At 38.4% G+C, this 21090-nt stretch overlaps 3 protein-coding genes across 4 annotated transcripts; 2 read left to right on the top strand and 1 right to left on the bottom strand.

Moving 5' to 3' along the window:
- The first annotated feature begins 2622 nt into the window (after nucleotides 1-2622).
- Nucleotides 2623-13636, top strand: tgm1l1 (transglutaminase 1 like 1). 2 transcript variants are annotated; one of them, XM_037275774.1, is made up of 14 exons: nucleotides 2623-2754; nucleotides 6079-6365; nucleotides 6478-6669; nucleotides 7927-8178; nucleotides 8950-9068; nucleotides 9486-9593; nucleotides 9680-9857; nucleotides 10381-10519; nucleotides 10822-11014; nucleotides 11120-11273; nucleotides 11386-11670; nucleotides 12204-12364; nucleotides 12443-12579; nucleotides 12664-13636. In XM_037275774.1, exons 2-14 carry the CDS (start codon nucleotides 6080-6082, stop codon nucleotides 12806-12808), a joined length of 2349 nt encoding a protein of 782 aa, XP_037131669.1. In that variant the 5' UTR covers nucleotides 2623-2754; nucleotide 6079; the 3' UTR covers nucleotides 12809-13636. The 2 variants fall into 2 exon arrangements, with proteins under 2 accessions (XP_037131669.1, XP_037131670.1); XM_037275775.1 differs by lacking the exons at nucleotides 12443-12579; nucleotides 12664-13636 and having other exon boundaries at nucleotides 11386-11674; nucleotides 12204-12302.
- A 180-nt stretch (nucleotides 13637-13816) lies between these two features.
- abhd4 (abhydrolase domain containing 4, N-acyl phospholipase B) lies at nucleotides 13817-17827 on the bottom strand. The gene is made up of 8 exons (XM_037275776.1): nucleotides 17620-17827; nucleotides 16815-16900; nucleotides 16416-16520; nucleotides 15813-16101; nucleotides 15458-15639; nucleotides 15266-15377; nucleotides 14946-15132; nucleotides 13817-14765 (listed from the first exon to the last, which is right to left on the bottom strand). Exons 1-8 carry the CDS (start codon nucleotides 17670-17672, stop codon nucleotides 14676-14678), a joined length of 1104 nt encoding a protein of 367 aa, XP_037131671.1. The 5' UTR covers nucleotides 17673-17827; the 3' UTR covers nucleotides 13817-14675.
- Nucleotides 17828-18123: 296 nt separating this feature from the next.
- Nucleotides 18124-19361, top strand: dad1 (defender against cell death 1). The gene is made up of 3 exons (XM_037275777.1): nucleotides 18124-18458; nucleotides 18684-18852; nucleotides 19160-19361. The coding sequence occupies exons 1-2, from the start codon at nucleotides 18248-18250 to the stop codon at nucleotides 18812-18814; spliced, it is 342 nt and encodes a 113-aa protein (XP_037131672.1). The 5' UTR covers nucleotides 18124-18247; the 3' UTR covers nucleotides 18815-18852; nucleotides 19160-19361.
- Nucleotides 19362-21090: the final 1729 nt, after the last annotated feature.

Genomic DNA, 21090 nt, shown 5'->3' with positions numbered 1-21090 from the left:
ATGCACCATTTTTAACATGGTTAAATTCTAAATGTTATGTTATGCACACTAGGAATCATCTGTTGTGGTTGTTTGCAAGGTTCACATCAGTGCATTGAGCCATTCCAAAAACTATTTTTTTTATTATGTGAATCTGTTCTTCTATATATATGCTTTGTATGTGGTTTCAAATATGCTGAAATATGTTTAGAGTTTATATATGGGTACATTTAAGTTAATGAATAAGAACAAAAAACAAAAGTAAATAAGGAACACCCCGACGGGCACCGATTGACATCATCATTATGCTTCCTGTGAAAAATGACATATCCCTGTATACAGTCTGTGTTTTGTAATGGGATTGAGTCAGTGGTGATAAGACGATGACACTTTTCAAATAAGAACAAGCAATGTGAGAATTTCCATTCTGTGTACAAATGGCACTGCTGAGTTGTTACACGCTCGTGATGAAACGAAAAACCGATGCCTTGTTTTTGTGCTAATCCCAAAGCTATCATTCATCTATTCTTTTCTATACTACGTATTAAAGATGGAAATTATTTTTCCCTATTGTAACACCTTTATTACAAGCTCTAATGTTTTTGTTCTGACCTTTTTTTAAAATATGCTTAAACAGTAAACCTACACAAACTAAAAATGAAGACTTTAATTAGATCATGTACACATAGTGATTAAAATGCTGTAAACTGATGTAGTATAATTCTTTTCCCCGTTTTCTCTTCTCCTTGCAAAACTAATACATGGTGTATATATATAGTATATATATATATATATATATAAATATGTTTATCACATTTAAATCATGTTGTACATGTTTAAATTCAGTAAATTTATTTTTTGTGCAATTAATTATTTATTTTTCTGCTATTAAAGCCGCCCGTCTTTGTTTTCTTTTGGTGAAATACTATTCTTAAAAATCCTTGAAAATCCTAAAAAAATAAAATCCTAGTACTAAATGCTAGTTTTTCATGAGAACATATTTCCTTGAACCACTCAGGAACAGACAGGAAGATAAAAAAATATGCTCATGCATTTGTCTGTTTGTTTTAATCTCCATAGCAACTATCCGCAGGAATCAGCCACACACTGAAAACTGAATGAACACTGCAAACAGTTACGATTCGTAGAGTTAAATGCACACAGGCACGTTTCATCACACCAGTGAAATCACACTGACTTGATGTCACTCTGTTATGAATCGAGTGAATCATCACCCACAGCAAGTTAACATTCATCTGCCAGTAAAGGGAGTGACGGATTCAAAAGTATGTGACCTCTTCACGGCAAGCTACCATGATGTTGCAATCACAGAGGGTTTTTTTTCCTTTATTTCTTTTTGAAGTGGAAGCACAAAGAAACTGGAATTCAATTTGGTGTGTTCAAAGGCGTGTGGTTATTTTTTGATGAGTGCCAATACAGAGATAACTTAACACCAAGGACAGTCTGATTTACCCAGCGTTTATTTCTATGGATTTTATTTGAATTACTTCACGACATGGTTTCCCCAACAGTGCCAGTCAGAACTTTTGTTCCCCTCTGATACCCTCAGATGCTCAGGGAGCTCAATTCACCACTTTTATGTTTCTGCTCACGTACTCTGCTCGCCAGAAGCTGTGAATGTTGACCCTGCCATTCATCACACCGCTGTTTGTTCTGCTGGATCTGTAAAACTCTACAGGCTCTGTTTTTTCTTTTCTTTTTTCTTAATATTGTAACAAGGCTTCAATTTCATTAGAGAAATGCTGACTTGTTATCATAAGAAAATGCATAATAGGACAAATCCCATTATGAAGCGCTTTCTGTTTTTTGATTTAAATTGTTTGGTTTAAAGCATGTTGAGTGGCAAATGTGTTTTTGAGTCATGTGTATTGAATAAACTTGACTTATGTGTAGTGCATGTTTTTGGGGTGATCCTTATGCTTACATAATAGTTAAGATGTGTTTTTTTTTAGTTGTTGCAGTTTTTCTGTTCAACTTTCAAATTGCTTAGTGTTTTATTTCTAAAGATAGGCGGGAGATGTTAATTTTCATTACATCCTCTGTAATCCTATCAACTATACTAATGAATAAAAAGAGTCTGTTTTATTGCTCCCAGCAATTTCTTAAAAGAAAATTATTCACTTATGAATGACCTTTGACATCATTATCAATGATGCAATACCACACATATACACAACTCACCTGAAACCTTGTGAAACCTCTGATCAGCAAATGTTATTTTAATTCTCAAATGAGGGGAAGTGAGAATGTGAAAGGGAAGATTAATCCTGTTTTACTGTTATATGGCACACACACACACCCACCCACACACACACACACACACACAGTTGGGGAATTCCTCGAGAATCCTGCCAAGATTTTCTTTTGGTTAATGATACAGGGTACTTTTACTTAAGGCCTCAATTTTAGTATTTTTATTCTCAATGTTAATGACACAACTTCTCTCTCTCACTCAAATTACGTGCTGCTTCACACACAGACCACGTCCCGTTTTACACAATACACACCCAAATCGCGCTGAGTGCTGAAAAAAAAATCTTGGGAGGAGTGGGAGAAACTTTAGTCGCACATTGCGGGCCACTGGGGCGGAGTGTGTGTTAGAGTGGGTGTGTGAACGCTTAAAGCCCCATGCAGTACATTCCTGGACTGTCATATTCGGTTGTCTGAGCAAGTGATAGTAGAGAGAAAAGTTTCCAAAAGGTTCTTGAGAGGATAAGAAGCAAACTCTTCACCACTAATCCTTACACAGACAAAGTAAGACTTTCGTTTTTCCTTCACTGATCTTGTTCATGGCTAGATGAGAATTGTAAATAACGGTTTCCTTTCCCACAAGAGAAAGGGAAGCCTTTTGACCTTTAGTTTACAGCGGGGTTCCTTTGAGAAATGGCACTGAAAGAAATGGACAGTTTTACAACTTTTGCACAAGGTTCGGGCAAATTGCAGTAGTCATCCTGTTGTAGATTTAAAAGAAAATAGAGTGTGAAGCTTTTGTGAGCACAAGCAAAATTAGCTCTCAGTTAGTTGACAAACAAGAAGCCTTCACATTCTGCAAAAATCAGATGACATTTTTGGTGTGTTAGGTACGCTTTGTCAGATGATTTTAGTTAAGTTTCATTTTTGGGCTAGCGGACCTGTTGTTTGATGGCTACCAGGCTGCACATGACATCTGTTTTGCTTGATTATGCATGATTCATAACTTCATGTTGTGACTCTCCTTGTAGCATTATATTTATTTTTAGGGAAGGGGTGTCTGTCAGATAAACAAAAAGAACAAAACACGAACAAGCCCTGTGTGTAGATGATGCTGTTTCGGGACAACAAAACAGAACAGTTTTAGGCGCTTATCTCAGGAGCCAGTTGGCATTCTAGTTGTGGTGCCATGCCAACATAAACTCGCTGAGAAAAGAAGATGGAGTGGGTGTATGCAGGCAGCAGAAAGGAACATGTGACTTCCATTATAGTGATCGGCAGGAAAAAAAGATGTGGAAATTAATTTCAAACTAGTTAATCGGATTTTATGCTTCAGGGATCAGGGTAGATGGTTCTAAATCTAAATCCATCATTTGGGGCCTCACAAGCTTTATACCATTATATGTTTAATGTAACACCTATTACATGCACTTGAGCAATGCATGCAATTTCCCCAAATTACTCACACGGACAGCTGACAACTTGTAAAATATACTTGTCACTGCTTGTGTCATCCCTCCACGAATGTATAAATACTGATAAACATTTTTTATCAGTACTTTTTCCAGTTATAACGTATATAATTTCAAGTACCGTATTTTACGCACTATAAGGCGCACCTAAAAACAATTTGCTCAAAAGCCGACAGTGCACCTTATAATCAGGTGCGCCTTATATATAGACCAATATTGAGCCACTACAGCAGGCGTGTCCAAAGTCCGGCCCGCGGGCCAAATGTATATATCTTATATATGGACAAAGTTTTAAAATGGGCCATTCATTGAAGGTGCGCCTTATAATCCGGTGCGCCTTATAGTGCGGAAAATACGGTATACATGCTAACAAAAATGAGGTGGTACGGTGAAAGACTGGTTAGCACGTATGCCTCAAAGGACAGAGGGGATGGGTTTGATTCCACCTCTAGCTCTCCCTGTGTAGAGTTTGCATGTTCTCCCCGTGCCTACATGGGTTTACTCGGGGCACGTATCCAACTATTGGCCTGAGAGGCACAATTTTGCAATTGTTTATAATTATCATTAGGTTGTTAGGGACGTGGGTGTACTGGAGTCTATCCCAGCAGACTCCAATCAGTAGGCGGGGAACACCCTGAACTGGTTGCCAGCCAATCACAGAGCACACATAAACAAACAACTGCATTGTTATATTTAGCCAAAAATAGCTGACAAGCAAGGAAGGCTGCAAGGTCATAGGTGATGGCAGTAGTTATGGATAGAGGGCAAATTGAAATATTATTCACGCAGTTGACAAACCCTATTGTCTCCATCACAATGATTTTGGATGGTTATTCCAAATATTTACTGGATTTGGGAACAGAGGGGTGAACTCAGGAAGTCACTGTTAAAAATTAGATTACACACACGTCCGCACACACGCACGCACACAGAATGTGAGGGAGAGCAACCACACACCAAGCAGCAAAACTTTTTAAACTTGGACATATTTTAAAGGGTGGCTGTGACTTCAGAAATCACACCCTATGTTATGCTCAGCTGTTCTGTGCCCTTTTAACTGGATTACATCACTTCACCATAATTGACTTTCCTCCAAACTGCAGTCACATGCTAATGTTTAACAAATAACAGTACATTAACTCATTGTGAACTTTCTCTCAGGTCACCCAAAAGTGTAAAAAAGTAGTTTTATTTTTCTCCATTCCTTCCATAATAGTGTTTGTACAATTATAGCACTACTCAAAGCACTAAACATTGTGTGATATTTTATGCACAGTACTTTTAATTTTTTTTTTAATTTTATGTTTTAATGACTATGATTTTCAAGGGATGTTTGAGGTACCGTACGTAATATGATGTAAACTGGAAATGTACGTTTCCTTTAATGTTGCCCAGTTGAAATTAAGATAAAACTTGTGAGGACTGCAAAGTGACACATTGACTACACAGTGACAGTTTTCTTTTTTAAATAGGATTCAGATTGTTTCCTTGCAACAGTGATAGTTGTAAACTATGGTAGCTTTAATGATAGATTTTAAAGTTTGAATTGCAGAATAACTACAAAGATGTGCAGTCACTTGTTTAGTGAAAATGCAATCGTAGTAAAAACTAGAATAATGATGGCACCACTCAATTGTTTACATAAAAGGTGTTAGCTTTGTATGTTATTTCTGCTCATTACTGGGTGTTTTACCAGCACTAACAGACTCCACGGGTGCTTTAACATTTTTACTAATCTTGGATTTTTTTGCTGTGTATCATGGTCAATATAACTTTCAGGATGAGGCGAAGGAACATTAAGATGTGAGAAAACACATAAAAGGAAATGGCATTCTTCCCTTCGGCTTTTGTTTTAGCAAAAGGTGCTTCTTTTTTTTCCCACTTTGAAATTTCTCACCCCGATTTAAAGCTGAGAACAAAAGGCAAAGCTTAAATGGCCAAATTCTGCTTTGTCTCTTGGTTCTCCACACAATGTGACATTGTGATAAATGCCCATATGATTACACACACAAGCCAGGCCAGGAAAGTGTGGAATGCAACGTTTGTGGACGCAAAGGAGGAGATGTTGATTTGTGATGAAAAAAATAAAGGAAAGGACAGAGGGCCTATTCATATGTTAATTTGAGACTATAATGTCAACTTCAACACGATGGCACAAAGCAATAATTGAGTTGTTTTTCCCCTCTGGCACTGAAAATGTGAAGTATAATTTTCTAATTCAAAATGATGTGCTATTTAGTTGTTTCTAATTTATTAAACATACATATGGATTTTGTTTCAGTCACAATGGGTAGCCTATAATATTTATGATCTCACATTCCATTTTTTTTTTTTTTGTTCTATAGCTTCTAATAGCTATTCAGTGACTTAATATTTCTGTCTTGACTGAAATAAATGAATGCCATGTCCTTTGAAGGATGCCAGGTGAGAGGCTGACAGTAAGAGGCACATCTGATATGGGGCGCTTTCCTGGTGCAGCCCCACCCACCAAGGTGGAATTGTCCATTCACAAGGAAGGGGAAAAAAAACCAGAGGACAGTGCTTGTCGCCGCTGGTTTCGGAAAATGTGTCCATGCTGCTGTAAATGCCAGAATATCACCACCTATGATGTCACGGATAAAGTGGAACTGGTCAACCCTCCCACGCCGATTCCAGGACTTGATGGACCAAAGCCAGAAAATGGAGACTCCAACGAAATGGAAGGTAATGTCGATTAACTTTTGAGGTCAGTGAAGGTAGATTAACTTTTGAGGTCAGTGAAAATTGTAATAATGTACTCAAACATTTCATTTCTTTTTCCACCCTTCTTTCGCAGTTATGAAGTTGTCTGTGTGCTCTGTGGATCTGCTGAGCTCCAGAACAGGAAAAAACAGACAGGAGCATCACACCGACCTGTACAACTCAGAAAAGCTGATCATCCGCAGAGGACAGACGTTCCAAATAGAACTAGAGTTCAACAGGCCCTTTCGTGCTGACACTCACAAGCTGCATCTAGAACTGAGAACAGGTATGTATGAGACAACGACAAAAAATTTAAATGTGTATGGTGGTCATAAAGTTTCAAATGTTACTTGGGAAGCTATGAGATATTGTCCGATTCAAATCCTCATTTTAATCAAATTTTATTCTTAGCGCTTCTGAAGCTATGAGTTGGAGCTTCACAAAATTAAGAGGGATTAATCAAGACCATGATAAAGATATTCATATGGAAAATCTAAATGTGATTTCATGTCAAGCCTACTAAAGCAAAGGGGAGGCAGTGGGCTGAGACTGTATTTGAAATAAATAGCCATGACGACACTCTTTGGAATGGTGACCATTGCATCACAGCAGAAACATTTGAAAATTCACACCCATCCCATCTATGTAATCTTAAACAAATCCTCATTTGAACAGCTTTCAATGCCTTGAAAAATACTTTGTCATTCTATTCCTAACCCATTATCTGGTTCAAACAGAAGTAAGGATTTTCAGTCAAAGATGAAGCAATAAGATAAAGCGGACTTTTTTAAAATTGATTTTTTTCTCAGTAATGTTCTGTGATGGGAGAGGAAGGGAGGTGAGGTCTTGTCAGGAATCAGATAGAGAACAATGGATTCTTGACAAGCTCGATCCTCACGTAACCAAATCCAGCAGAATCCAGTCCAACCGAGTACCACTAAGCAAACAGTTTGGAAGAAAACAAGGGAGGTAGTTACTTAGACAGCTACCTGTTTTCTCACTTCACTAAATCAAGAGTTTCAATATTAGCTGGCAGAAAATGTAATAATGCCATGTAGGGTAATTCTAATTTTGGACAGTAATGAAAAGGGATAGGTTTTATTTTTAAGTCTTGTGTACCGAAGGTGAAGGTTCAATGAAATGTAATACTTTTCACACATCAATCAAATATAATTCTTGCTAAACAGATACTATGTTGTTGTGAAAATATTATATTTTGGTAATTTGTGGAAACCCAGAAACTGCATGCATTTGTGTAAATGTACTTTCAGTTCAAATAAGTACCTTGGATTAAAATCATGAGTTGAACTTGTCTCCAAAACTCTACTTCAAATGCATTATTTTTGTAATTCATTTAGCACTACTGCTATTTGTTACCATTGGAAACAGCCGCCATTTCCAATCTTGCTGAGGAAGAAATAAATAAAATATAGTAGGATAGATTAGCATTTTTTTTTCTATGCATAATTGGTGAAAATCTGAAAAACTGCAGCACAGGAATTTGTCGAATCTGTTTTAACCTGATATATGATCTTTTTTGTAGGTCCGCTACCACTGGTGTCCAAAGGGACCCACATTATCATCCCATTGGTTGATACCTTGGATAATAAACAGTGGGGCGCTAAGATTGAAGAGCAAAATAACAACAAGTTTACGTTGTCTGTCAGCTCTACTGCCAATGCTGTGATTGGTCTTTATGGTCTGACAGTCACAACCAGCACCCTGAAAAATGAAAACCCAAATATTTACACCTCCAGCAAGGACATCATCATGCTCTTCAACCCCTGGTGTGCAGGTAAGATGGTGAAAGTCTTGTCTGCCCGTCATACAAGTGCACACAGTTTGGTGCTAACTTGTCCTCTCCCCTACTAAACTTGATTTCCTCCTTAAGCCTCCTCCACATAGTTTTGCCACATCTGCTGACCTGAACTTCTCACAAACTTTCACCTCAGAGCCCTGCCCTCATCTTCTTCTTTTCTGTCTCTGTTCTGACTTACATTTTAGAAATACAGTTCTCCTGCCAGAACTCAAGAGTTTTACTCCACCCCACAACCTCTTCAACCCCTCCTTCCCCAATCACACAACTTCCCCTCTTTCTCTTAGCTGTCCCTCATGACTGGAAGCCTCTTCCTTCCACTTTTTTTTTTGGTCATGCTTGTCTATCTTTGTCGCGTTATGTTTCCCACCCATTGTAGCAACAAAAAGAGATACAAGAGATGGGATAAAAACGCCAAATGTGCAGCACAAACACCCAACTCTGCCCCGGCAGAATTGGGGCCCATGTTTGGGAACCATTTCCTGGCTCTATTGAAACCCTAATTTTTCGTGAAAAAAAATCACATTCTTGAGGGATGTTGTAACTTAAGAGGTGAATAGACCAGGCTTGCAGGGCCTCTTTCACTGAAAGGGAGCAAGCAAAAATGTTTAAATCTTAAACTGAAACTAATGTGAATGAGAAACATCAACTATACTACTACCACTACTACAATAATAATAATAATAATAATAATAATAATAATAATCTCAAGGAAATATTTCAGGTGTTTTAAATGGTCGTCTTTTTCAGAGGACACAGTATTCCTGGATGATGAAGAGGAGAGGAAGGAGTATGTGTTGAATGACACTGGAAGAATTTATTATGGAACTGAGAAGCAAATTGGAGCTCGCACATGGAACTTTGGTCAGGTAGGAACTTTCTGGACAACACAACACCCTGATCACTGCAGTATTTCCTCTTTCTGTATTTCAAAATGTCCAAATGCTTTGAAAATACAAATATTCTGTCTGTTTTGTACCATCTTACTTTTGTTTTGTCATTGGCCCACAATTTGTTTGTTGGTTTGTTTGTTATTTTTGAACTCCTAAAAATGAAACTATACCTTTTATTATTATATATATATAGAGCAGGTTAGCTTATTGGTTCAAATGAATTATCTTCAGCATGCTCTGGTGATACAATCAAAAGGCAAAGGAAAGTGGTTTGGGATTCACTCTGGCATTATCAATACTGTCATCTGTGTTAAAGATGACATAATTCTATTGGCTTCTTTTTTTTTTAATTAAAAAAATGACAAAACGATTCTATATGTCTCTTGACTGCAGTTTCATGAGGGAATCTTGGAAGCATGTCTATTTGTTCTAGAGAAGAGTGACATGCCACCATCTGGTCGAGGGGATCCTGTTAATGTTGTCAGGGTCATATCAGCCATGGTAAGTGACTTTACTCATAAACATACTTTTATACATAACACTTCATAAAATTTGTTTTGTTTTGGGTATATGATTTTTTTTTTTAGATAAATGCACAAGACGATTATGGAGTTCTAATAGGAAATTGGTCTGGGAACTACTCTGATGGAGTGTCTCCTGCCGCGTGGAGCAGCAGTGTGGAGATTCTGAAAAAATACCACTCTTCCAATGGAATGCCTGTGTCATATGGACAATGTTGGGTCTTCTCTGGAGTCACAACATCAGGTGAGTGGGTGAGCAAATAAGGGAGGAAAGTGTGAAGACATATTTCATGATGACAGGATTGACCTTAGCAGTGCCATATTTTCTGTCTTCTAAGTTGGGTTACAAAGATGCAATTCTCTTTTGCTGTAGATTTTGGTTACAGTCCAGAAACATTTCCATGTGAAGTCAACTTAAAAAATTTCCACAATCACAGTGTTCTCTCTGCCAGGCCTTGTTAGGCTGCACCACGTGCTTGTGCATGCACATGATAGCCAGCTGACCCAAGCACTGATAGCCATAACTGATTTACACCCCCAAATGCTTTACACTGACATTCCCATCATACCTTCTACTTTGGTCCCTCATACAGCAACATGAGTCACTTTCATTCCACCAGCAAAGTGTAGTACTATCATGCAAATGTCACCTTGGTCGAAATATTTATGTGTTCAGAAAAACTGACTCATAATTGAAATATTAAATCATCCCTTCAGTTCTCTAACAACTACATCACAGTTTTCTTTTTTGTCATCTATGTATGCAGTACTTCGTTGTCTTGGCATACCTGCTCGCAGCGTGACCAACTTCCAGTCTGCTCATGACACTGATGTGTCCCTCACAACAGATGTATATTTTGATGAGAATATGGACCCAATCGACTACCTCAATAGTGATTCTATCTGGTAAGTTATGGAAAGAGGTATGTGACATGACCTGGGACATAAAAATAGTCCGCTATATTTAGATATTCTGAGAAATAGTCACCTTGAACTTGAGGCAGGCCGTAGACATGCTCCTTCAATGAGAGTTCATGAAGATTTTCAGCTCTCAATAGAAGCAGTCCGTCACACAATGGTGCTCGACATTCCTCGTCCAACTGTGCGAGTCTAGGAAAATAATAAAAATTCAATTGCAATGTTTAAAACAGTCACCCTGTGATTAACAGTTGATCAGAATCATATTTATATTCAACCCTTGTGTTTAGGAATTTCCATGTATGGAATGATTGCTGGATGGCCAGACTAGACTTGCCCCATGGTCATGGGGGCTGGCAAGCTGTTGACTCCACACCCCAGGAGACAAGTCAGGGTACCTTCCGCTGTGGCCCCGCCTCTGTCACCGCCATCCGTTCTGGCCAGGTCTACCTCAAACATGACACACCTTTTGTGTTTGCAGAGGTGAGCTAGTCTTCATTATGTTCAAACTTTCTATATTCGTCATCATCTCTATAAAAGGCAAGTCAACCCTGTTCACTGATGGTTGGAATGTTACTCCTTTATTAGGTCAACAGTGACAGGATCTTCTGGCAAAGGAATCTCGATGGTACATTCAGCCAGATCCGGAGTGAGAAGAAGGCTGTTGGCCACTGTATCAGCACAAAAGCAGTTGGATCTGATGAGCGACATGACATCACTCATTTGTATAAACATCAGGAAGGTACGGGTTTTCTATTCGTGCTATGCTCATAGAGTGGTGTCACCATTAAATTTAATTGTTCAAGATCAATATCAAGCGATAATCTCCTCCCATTCTCTTCCCATTTTTCCAGGTTCAGAGGAGGAGCGTATCGCCGTAGAGACCGCGAGTCGTTTTGGCAGCAAGCCATTCGTCTACTCCTCACCCATGGCAGAGGACGTCAGCATTGAAGTCAAAATGGAGGGAGAGGGGCCCAGGATGGGGACCGACGCTCATCTGAGCATCGTGCTGAAGAATCTGAGCTCTGAGCCTCGTAAAACTACGCTCCACAGTCACGTGGCTGTCATGTACTACACTGGTGTTGTGAAGGGCACCATCAAGAAGGAGCAGTTGCCAGTGGAGCTTTTGCCCAATGAAGGTCAGTTTTCACAGAAATTGACTCTCAAGGGCTCAATAGATGGACAGATGGGCGAGTGAACGGATGGATTTTTTTTCAAAGTATGACTTAAACCATTATTTTAAGAGCCTAGTGATATTTATTTACAGTAGTACGGCTTGGAGAGGTACTTTGTACAGTTCATGCGGTTCTTCATTTATTGTGCAAGCGTACCTGGTGAACTACACAGTGAATGTATTTTAGTGCTGTAAATCAAATTTTCAACTAGAAAAGAGCTTAGCATCCACAGAAAGAATGTCACAGCAATGCTTGAAAAGCACTCGTCGCCAAGAGGATATCACATTAGTGCCACAATTTGTGTGTGTGGATGTGAAAAAGGACGTGCCTGTTCAAATATGCTGTTTTAGAAGATGACTGGTTGTTCATTTCTCGGCAGTGGTAACATCTTCATGGGCAATAAAGAATGCTGAAGGATGCATGACTGCGGCTCGCGTACTCTTCAAGGGTTAGATTAATGTGAGAATGTTCTAAGTCATTCCTCTGTCTATACACAGAAAAAAAGATTGAGTGGATTTTGCCTTATCAACAATACCAGAACCAACTGGTGGATCAGGCAGCACTGATGCTGACATTGTCCGGAAGAGTCAATGAAACCAAGCAAGTGTTAGCCAACCAGACCACCTTCAGGCTCCTTACACCTGATCTCATCGTCACGGTGAGTTTTTCTTAACTTTAGTATCAAATCAGATATGTTTGCATCAATTCATATAAATTCTGAATTTATGATCGGCAGCCTTTGGGGAAAGCTGTGGTTGGTAAGGAAATGGCAGCCAAGATCACATTCACGAACCCGCTGCCGGGAATGCTGATGGGCGTGGTCTTTAGAGTGGAAGGACTGGGCCTGCAGAAAGGCCACGAAGTGTTTGTAGGGTAAGACTCCTTATCTCGTGGAAATTGTACTTCCTGTTATTGATTATTTTACTTGATGATTAACTTCTCATTCTTCTATCTCAGTGACGTCAGTGGTCACTCCACCGTGACATTGACTGAACACTTCATCCCGACTCAACCCGGGCCCAGGAAACTGGTGGCATCTCTGGACTGCAAAGAACTGACACAAGTGCACGGAGTGGCTGATATTATTGTTCTTGAACAGTGAGAAGCAGCCGGCATCATCACATATTGTCATATTCGTCACTGACGCCTATAAAATATGAAGTCAGTATGAAGCTTAAAATATGTAGTGCTCTGCAGCAACACGTTGAAAAACATAGAAGAGAAATATATTTTGCTTTAAAAACACCACACAGTGTTAAGTGTTGACAGCACGAGGATTTTTGTTATGAAAGTTCATAATTTTTCAAATAATTTTTGAAGCACTGAAAAAAAACTCACTGAACAAACATTTTTATTTCACACTTCTTTTATACCGAATCTGTGTAACTTAGTTTTAGTATGTGAAAAGTGTTATTGAACAAAGTGGAATTCACAATGGCTTTAATGAATGTAGCATGGAAGGTTTGGATGCATTGTAATTTCCCGTTTTTTTTAAATTACATTAATTATCTCAGTACAGGAAAGGCCTCAGTGGCAGTTTACTCTTGTGCTTTTTTTCTAAAAGACACCTTTGCAATGCTACAATATAATGTTCAAAAGGGAAAACCGCAGAAGTCTCATTCCCGTGAATATTAGACTGTACTGTTCCATCCATCATATCTTTGCCATTTTCACTATTATAGGCTATTTATGGTCATGTGCACACAAACAATGAAGTAAGCTCACTACTGTATCACGGTGATAAGTGGACTCATCAGGTAGCCCTGTGAGAATGGTAAACACTGACCTACATTTAATTTTTTTATTATTACAGTATATTTAACCTCACAGAAATCACTATGAAATGTGAAGGAAACTGATTCAGTACCATTTTACTATTTATTTTTTTTGTATCGCCTAAGATGATGATAAAACTATACCCAAACACGAAAAACGCTAAATTGAGTTCTTTCACTCTCCATACAGCAAGCTTTTCAGATAAGGTCATCCATCACTATGTGTACACAATGTTCACACATGTTCTGTTGAGAACATTGAACATTGTGTAAGCAATATTCAATGTTCTCCAGATATTGCACTTCAACCTGGATCAAATTAATAGACAGCATACATTTGTTACATCTCAATCTGTAAAGTATTTAATTACGGTTATTGTTATACAAGTATGCATAGTCCATATAAGGTGACGTGATTATTTTTCCTCCCCGAGTCACCGGTCCTATCATTCTTACAAAAAGGAAACATGCCACTGTCACCTAGTGGTAGAAGATGAAATTGGCCAAATTCTCAAGTGGGTCACTGAAAACACGTTCTGGTATCAAAACAATCATTAATAATTTGAAATTTCTCATAGCTGGTGTGGATTAAATAATTTAGACGGCAATACATAACACAAAAGCATACAAGCAAGTGAATTTTGCACAAATTTACTAGATTATTCACAAAAATATAGTTCTTAGTCTATATTATGATTGTGGATTATGCATAAACCCTTGTTGGTTTTTCATGAATATTCTTCGCACATACAGTACCTCAAAGGACTAAAACCATTTATTGTTTTCAAAGTAGAAAATCCAGTCATGAGTGAAATCAAACAAGAGATCAAATGAAAAAAAAAAGAAAAACAAGGATATGCTTTTTACATGGTCGAAATGCTAAACATAGCTGTAATAAACCACCCAAGTCAAATGCTGCTTAAATCTAGCGAATGCTAAACAAATAATTGGTTGCTTATTCATTCACACTGAGAACCAAAATATGTTTATATTTCAATAGAGAAGATGGTAATAGATAAAAAGACATTACTATAGAAACAGACTTTTTATATTATGATGAAATCAATGACACAAGGACAGGACAAAACAACATTCCTACTTATATAAGATACAGAAACCCTCTGAAGTTGGCTTTATATATACACAGCATACAGTACACAGTACACATTCAATATTACTACACACAAGCTCTATTCAGTTAACAGAGTTGCATATATTTTCGACCACTTTGTTGAACTTCTCCGGTTGGTCGGCATAAACGTGGTGAGAGGCATCATTTATCAGCTACGGAGTATAACAAATTTCAATATTATAAATGGATTGATGGATGAACAAAAACAAAATTATCATTATAAGCAACATAAGTTTCCTTAATAAATAGTGTAACAAACTAGAGTCAAGTGACACTAATTTGAATCACGACATCCAATATATGGTTGATAATTTGATAACTGCTGCACTTACCAGCACTTTGGTGTGAGCAGGACTCCTAACCTGGACCACTTTGTCCCCAGAGGAACTATCAACCCACGATTGGGCGCCATAGAGTATGGTAAGCGGCATGGAGTTGGGTAACAGATGGACTCGCTGCAGCATGGGTCTCTTTGCCCAACCCAAAGACTCAGCCATGGCCCGGAAACCCACCTCGCCGCTGAGAACAGAAAAGTGAAAAAAATTAAGAAATAGTCTTTTGAAAATAATGAGGGGTGCACATTGGGGGTGTGCATGAGGACCAGAAATTGAATATTGGGTCTCATCCTGTACGTAACAGTGTGTCGACATACCTCGGCGGCTGTGCGTTACAGTGGTAGATATACTGTGTCATGGTGTCATCATCAAACAGATCTTCAAATTTTCTTTTGAAATCAGGACGAAATCGGTTCACCAATCCTGGACCTGAAGAAGCAACACGCTGTGAGGTAAGAGGATGGGTTACATGCCACATAGAATTCGAGTGCATAGGGATTATGTCTCACCCCATGGACCTGCTGCTCTGATGACAGCCAGAGGATTGAAGAGGGAAACTACGGAAAGAATAGCTTTCACCCAGTTAGGTGGGGATGGCCTTTTGACCAATTCTGTGGCCTGACTTTGGTTCTCCTGGATCTGCGGTCTCTCAGGGAAACCCCATGGATCAACCAGGATAAGATGAGACACTCTGGAAGAGAACACAGTACTTAACACTAATGCAAGACTTATTGCTAGTGCATTTGTAAGATTATTTGAAAAGTCCAGCTCAGAGGGCTCTAGGCAGAGTTATTTAGGAAAAAAAGAAAATCCCTCCCAATCTATATGACCCACCCACCTAAATACTAGAACTTTTATAATTACCTTGAAGGGTATTGGATGGCATAGGATGTAGCCAGGTACCCGCCCAAGCTGTGGCCCAACAGAATCATGTTCTCCACACCAACAGATTCTCTCCACTGCTCTATGGAGTTGACAAATTGCTCTTCTGCTTTGGAAGCATCAGAAGGGAAAGACGGCCTGGAGCTCCTGCCAAAGCCAAGGAGGTCGAAGGCATAAACAGGCCGTGACCGGCACAGTGCATCCAGATTCCGAATCCATAGGCCTACCCCTCCTCCAAAGCCATGGACCATCACCAGCGGCATTTTGGAATCTAAGACATGTGCAGGTGCATATGAATCATCACAATTTTCAATAATTTCAAAATTTTTTAATTTGTTATAAATAAACCAATTATCTTTCAATATTAATTTAATTTCCCTAGGATATGTCAACGCTGAGCTAAAATCCCTAAAGGTGATGTCAATTTTGAGGTGTTTTGGTGTTTCTCTGACTTCATATACAGTAAAAGGTGGAGAAGACGTCAACCAGAACAACTTGCAAGTGTTTGGGAGAAGATACATAAAGAATGCTGCCTGTTGCACTCTGACAAACAATGGGGAAAAAAAGGATAGGCAGAGGTACTACCTTGCTCTACAGGCTTTGGAACCACTTTGTTTGTCAGGGTCAGAGTCCATATTCGATCTTGAGTTGGAAGGGTCACAAACCTGGCCCATAGATTATTTTGAATACCTGCAACCAGAAAAAAAAAATCTATGAAGGGTGTCAAGAAAGCTGTGCGATACACTTGCCTAGGTTAATCATCACCACAGTCTACTGCAATTTAATACTACATGAGATGTAGCAACAACAATCTGCTTTCACAATAGCATGGTACTCAGCAGACTAGTTTCTCTCCAACAACCATACATTTTCCATATTTCTCTCTCCGTCTCTCTGCAAGTTTAATGAGATGCTCAAACTTTTATACTTGTATGAGAAGAAACAAAATATTGGTGTGTTATGTCGGGAGGTGTGTGACCATACAACTAAGAATCTTGCTCTCTGTAGCCTTCAATAGAGACATGGACGTTGGACGCCACGAAGGCCACCAGCTCCAAATAGAACTCGACCTGATAAATAAATACAAAGCAAACACAAATAAATAAAGCATTACAGTATACAGTATGTTTTGCTTCAATACTTGGGCAGGTCCAAAGATTACACTACAAATCACATTAGGGCAAAGCCCCATGCTGTCAGTAAAAAACAGTTTAACTAGTAAGTACTTCTTGGTGCAAATGATTATCAGTGGACATGATATGCATGTTGTTCAGTACATTTGACCTTTTCCTAGTATTATATATATGTTCCATTTTATGGTTACACTGTCTGGGAGCTCAAATATTGCAAAACAATACCATATTTCTTCTTTCACTATCAGTACACGTATACCCCCCCATGGCCTTCAACCTGAGCACAGCTCTATAAGCTTATCTTGGTTTGAGGTATTTCAAAGGTTGTGGTTCGTACAGATAGATGCATTTTATCAATTAAAAAAGAAGGTATTTAAATGCCCTCACCCCCGAAAAGTTTTTGCTTAATTCTTCTTTAAGAACATTCTGAAAAACAGTATAATGCTAATGATTACAAACAGCATAAAATAAATTTCAAAACACTATTAAATTGGGGCCATTACCAAAATGATTAACCAGTTTCCCACATTTTAATCAACCCTAAGAATCGACATCGTCAGTCTCTCTCTCACACACAAAACACAAACATTCACACGCGTCTTTCCTCCTGTCAGTCTGTGACGTAATCAAACTAGTACAGCAGTGACATTTCTTACTCTGTCTCGCAATCGTTTTGCAATGCTACCGGTGCCGTAGGAGTAGGATCCATTCATAGATGTATCCTGGTGACTGCATACAAAATTAAGTAAAGTTATTGTGGTTATTTGGGCATGCGTCTTTCTGTCACTGTCTCGTCATGAGCTACCTATTACAATGTTTGGTAACTTGTGCATTCCTGGGTCAGCTGACCTAAGACAAAGATTGACAAATATAAAGATCGCTCACGCGACAGTCACTTTTAAAATCATGGAGGCGTTTCTCACCACAAACTTTCCTCCCGTAATGCCACAATCTGCAACATATTAACAACTCATTAAAGGCGGGTGGAATTGTTATTTTGAATGTTCAATATCATTTTGTCAGAAGAGAGTTGTTAAAATACAGTTTTGTTAAAATGTGTCAGAGTGGCACATCAGTGCTCCATTATGACGCCATCTTTGTAGCGCGACCCATCAAATGCATCCTGCCGTTGATCGTTGTCCTTTCGTTCCTACTAAATGTTGTGACCGGATTACATTTACTGTTGCACTATGACCATTTCCGTGTTTTACGGACACGTAGCGTAACTGCATCATTTGCACTGCTATTGACGAGCGCACTTGACCAAATAATTGAAACGCAACAATGTCGGCTTCAGTTTTATCAGTTATTTCTCGGTTTCTTGAAGAATATACCTCGACGACGCCCAATAAGTTGAAAGTGGTGGATGCATATTTGTTGTACATCATGCTGACGGGAGCGCTGCAGTTTCTTTACTGTCTGCTCGTTGGAACATTCCCCTTCAACAGTTTTCTTTCTGGCTTCATCTCATGCGTTGGCTCTTTCATTCTCGCAGGTAAACTTTCATTAAATAGTTTATCCAGCACTGAATGGAATTTTTTTTTGTAATCGAACTTAACCCAGTTTACCGATAGTCGCCATTTTTACGGCAATGAAAGGCTAGGTCCGCCCCTTGGTTTGTTGGTACCTTGCAAATTATGCAGAAATAATGTTCTTAAACTATTTGCAGAGAATATGTAACACAATTCATTAATTTTGTGTATGTCTTATGTCTCTCAAGTGTGTCTTCGTATCCAGATCAACCCTCACAACAAAGGAGACTTCTTGTCCATCTCACCAGAGAGAGCCTTTGCTGACTTTCTGTTCGCCCACACTGTTCTGCATCTCGTTGTCATGAACTTCATTGGCTGAACATTTTTCTATGACTGCCAGTATCACCTTGGTGGAAGGTGTGTGTTTGACACTTTACAGAATTTACAATGAGCATCATAATAACGTTTGCGACTATATCACGTGTAGGACAATTTTAGAAACTGACAAGAGATCACGGCTAAATATGCTGTCACTATAAAAATACATGTTATAACACGTGTGGTACAAGTCACCTTGTATCTTTCTCATGGGCGAAACATTCAGATCATGTTCTGATATTGATAGGATATTAATAACTCAGGACTAGCTGTTGGCTTTCTCTGGAACCTCTTGTTGACTAATCATATATCCTGTGTTGCTAATTAGACTTTGCTTTGCTTATAGATGCATACGAGAAGAAGATGGAAAGGAATATTCTCGACAAGTCCACATCTGCTTTTGTACATCTTCGTGGGAAAATTGCATCGATGAATGTCACAATTTCTTACAGATGATGGTTGAATTCTTTTTTTTACGTTTGAATTTGTTATCATTACCTTGCACTGAGGCATAGAAATAAAATTTAAACAAAATGACAACTTTGAAATGGTGGTGTCTTTACACTCTTGTTCAGTGTACACATGTATTCATTCTTCTGATCTGGGGTTCATTTTAAAGCAGCTCGGGAGAAGCAATATACACTAACCTTTATATTAACTTGATCTGAAATATCATTCAACATTTCACTTTATTTCCACATTGATCACCAATTACACAGTCAAACAGAACACCGAAGGTGAAAATACCACACATTAAAAGTTGAATACAAAAGTTAAGAAGATGAAAATAAAACATTTCTATGCAGTTAATGGTTTGTTTTAATTTAGTATGTGATTATTGTCCATTATATAACAGGAAATTTTGCTTTTTGAAGTAGACACAATCATTGACATGATCTCATATTAAATTGATATTTTTAAAAGTAAAAATTAGACAGTATTTGGACATAAGTGTAAAGTGCAATTTTTAACTGCATATTTTGCAACAAAGTTAAATGTTCTGTTGTGCAGCCAACAACACTGTACTGTTATTGCACGAAAAAAAGAAGTGGTAAAATATTTCTTAGGATGCTCCACTCATCAAGTATTTCCTGAAGATCATCCTAATGGCGGCATTCAGATAGAAACTGCGGGTGTATGACATAGTGACTGGCTTGGTAGGGCTTCACCACATGGAAACAGCTGGCACACCCACTGTTGATAAACCAATAAAACAAATAGTCATTAATAGCTTGATCAATTTTAGTTTGGATGCACAAACTAGGTTTGTTTGTTTGTTTGTTGTTTTTGTGTGTCAAATGTCATATCTGGATCACCATCAAAACCATAGTTTGAGATAAAAAAAAAAAAAAATTACCTTGATATTTTCTTCAGCTTGACGCAGTTGCCAGTGGTATATGATAGTTTCGGCTGCCGGGCAATAGAGGGCAGCTCTTGAACTGCAGATGGGTTTATGGCTTGCATGTGCTGTGTTTTGCTTGAGCCCACAATCCTGTCAGGGCTGACAGGACAAGTTCTTACTGGGCTATAGAATGACAGTTGTGTGACAGGGGGGAATGGTTGACAGCCAGCCTCCACAGGGGGTAAAGGTGTAAGTGGTTTGTGTGACTGTTTGTTCTGCTTTTTAAAAAGACGGGGGAAAAGAAAGTCCTGCCAAGGCAACAGCATAAATAAAGGAGTAATAAATATCCAAGTCATATACATTATACAGAGATTGCAAAAACAACCTAAGACAACTTAGTAGCAATAAGAAATACTTTTTCACTGTGTGTAAAAGTTATTTTTCAATTGATAGTTTCTAATGAATATATCAAAGATATACACATCATTATACTTTCATTACTGTATTTGTTAGCTGATTCATTGGGTTTAAACATTTCTACTGCCTCAGCAGAGTAGAATATATCTGAAATTTTGACTTAACAGATATTGTTCTTTTCATTATGTTTATTACATAATAATAAAATGAGACAACATTGAAACAGATTTACACAGGTTCTCACAATTATATTGAGTAACTATAGTTAATTGAAATTGTATTAAATTCGTGAGCCATGTTATAGTCCTTTATTGTGAAATCATCTACTCAGCCTCTTACCGGTTGAGGGTGCGGGTTGTTTCTTCTGTGGGCAGAAGTTGGTTGAAGTTGGATTCGTTCCACATTCCCAGGAGAGGCAAACTGCTCCCTATATGTTGTCATATAGAGCTGGAGGGCCATCCTCATTTGCAAATGTATTTTAATTCCCACTGCTTCTCTCATTGACCTAAACATCACCA

The sequence above is a fragment of the Syngnathus acus genome, chromosome 17 (genome assembly GCF_901709675.1).
Source record: "Syngnathus acus chromosome 17, fSynAcu1.2, whole genome shotgun sequence".
Taxonomy (NCBI): Eukaryota; Metazoa; Chordata; class Actinopteri; order Syngnathiformes; family Syngnathidae; genus Syngnathus; species Syngnathus acus.
This window is presented reverse-complemented; position numbering and strand designations above follow the sequence as displayed.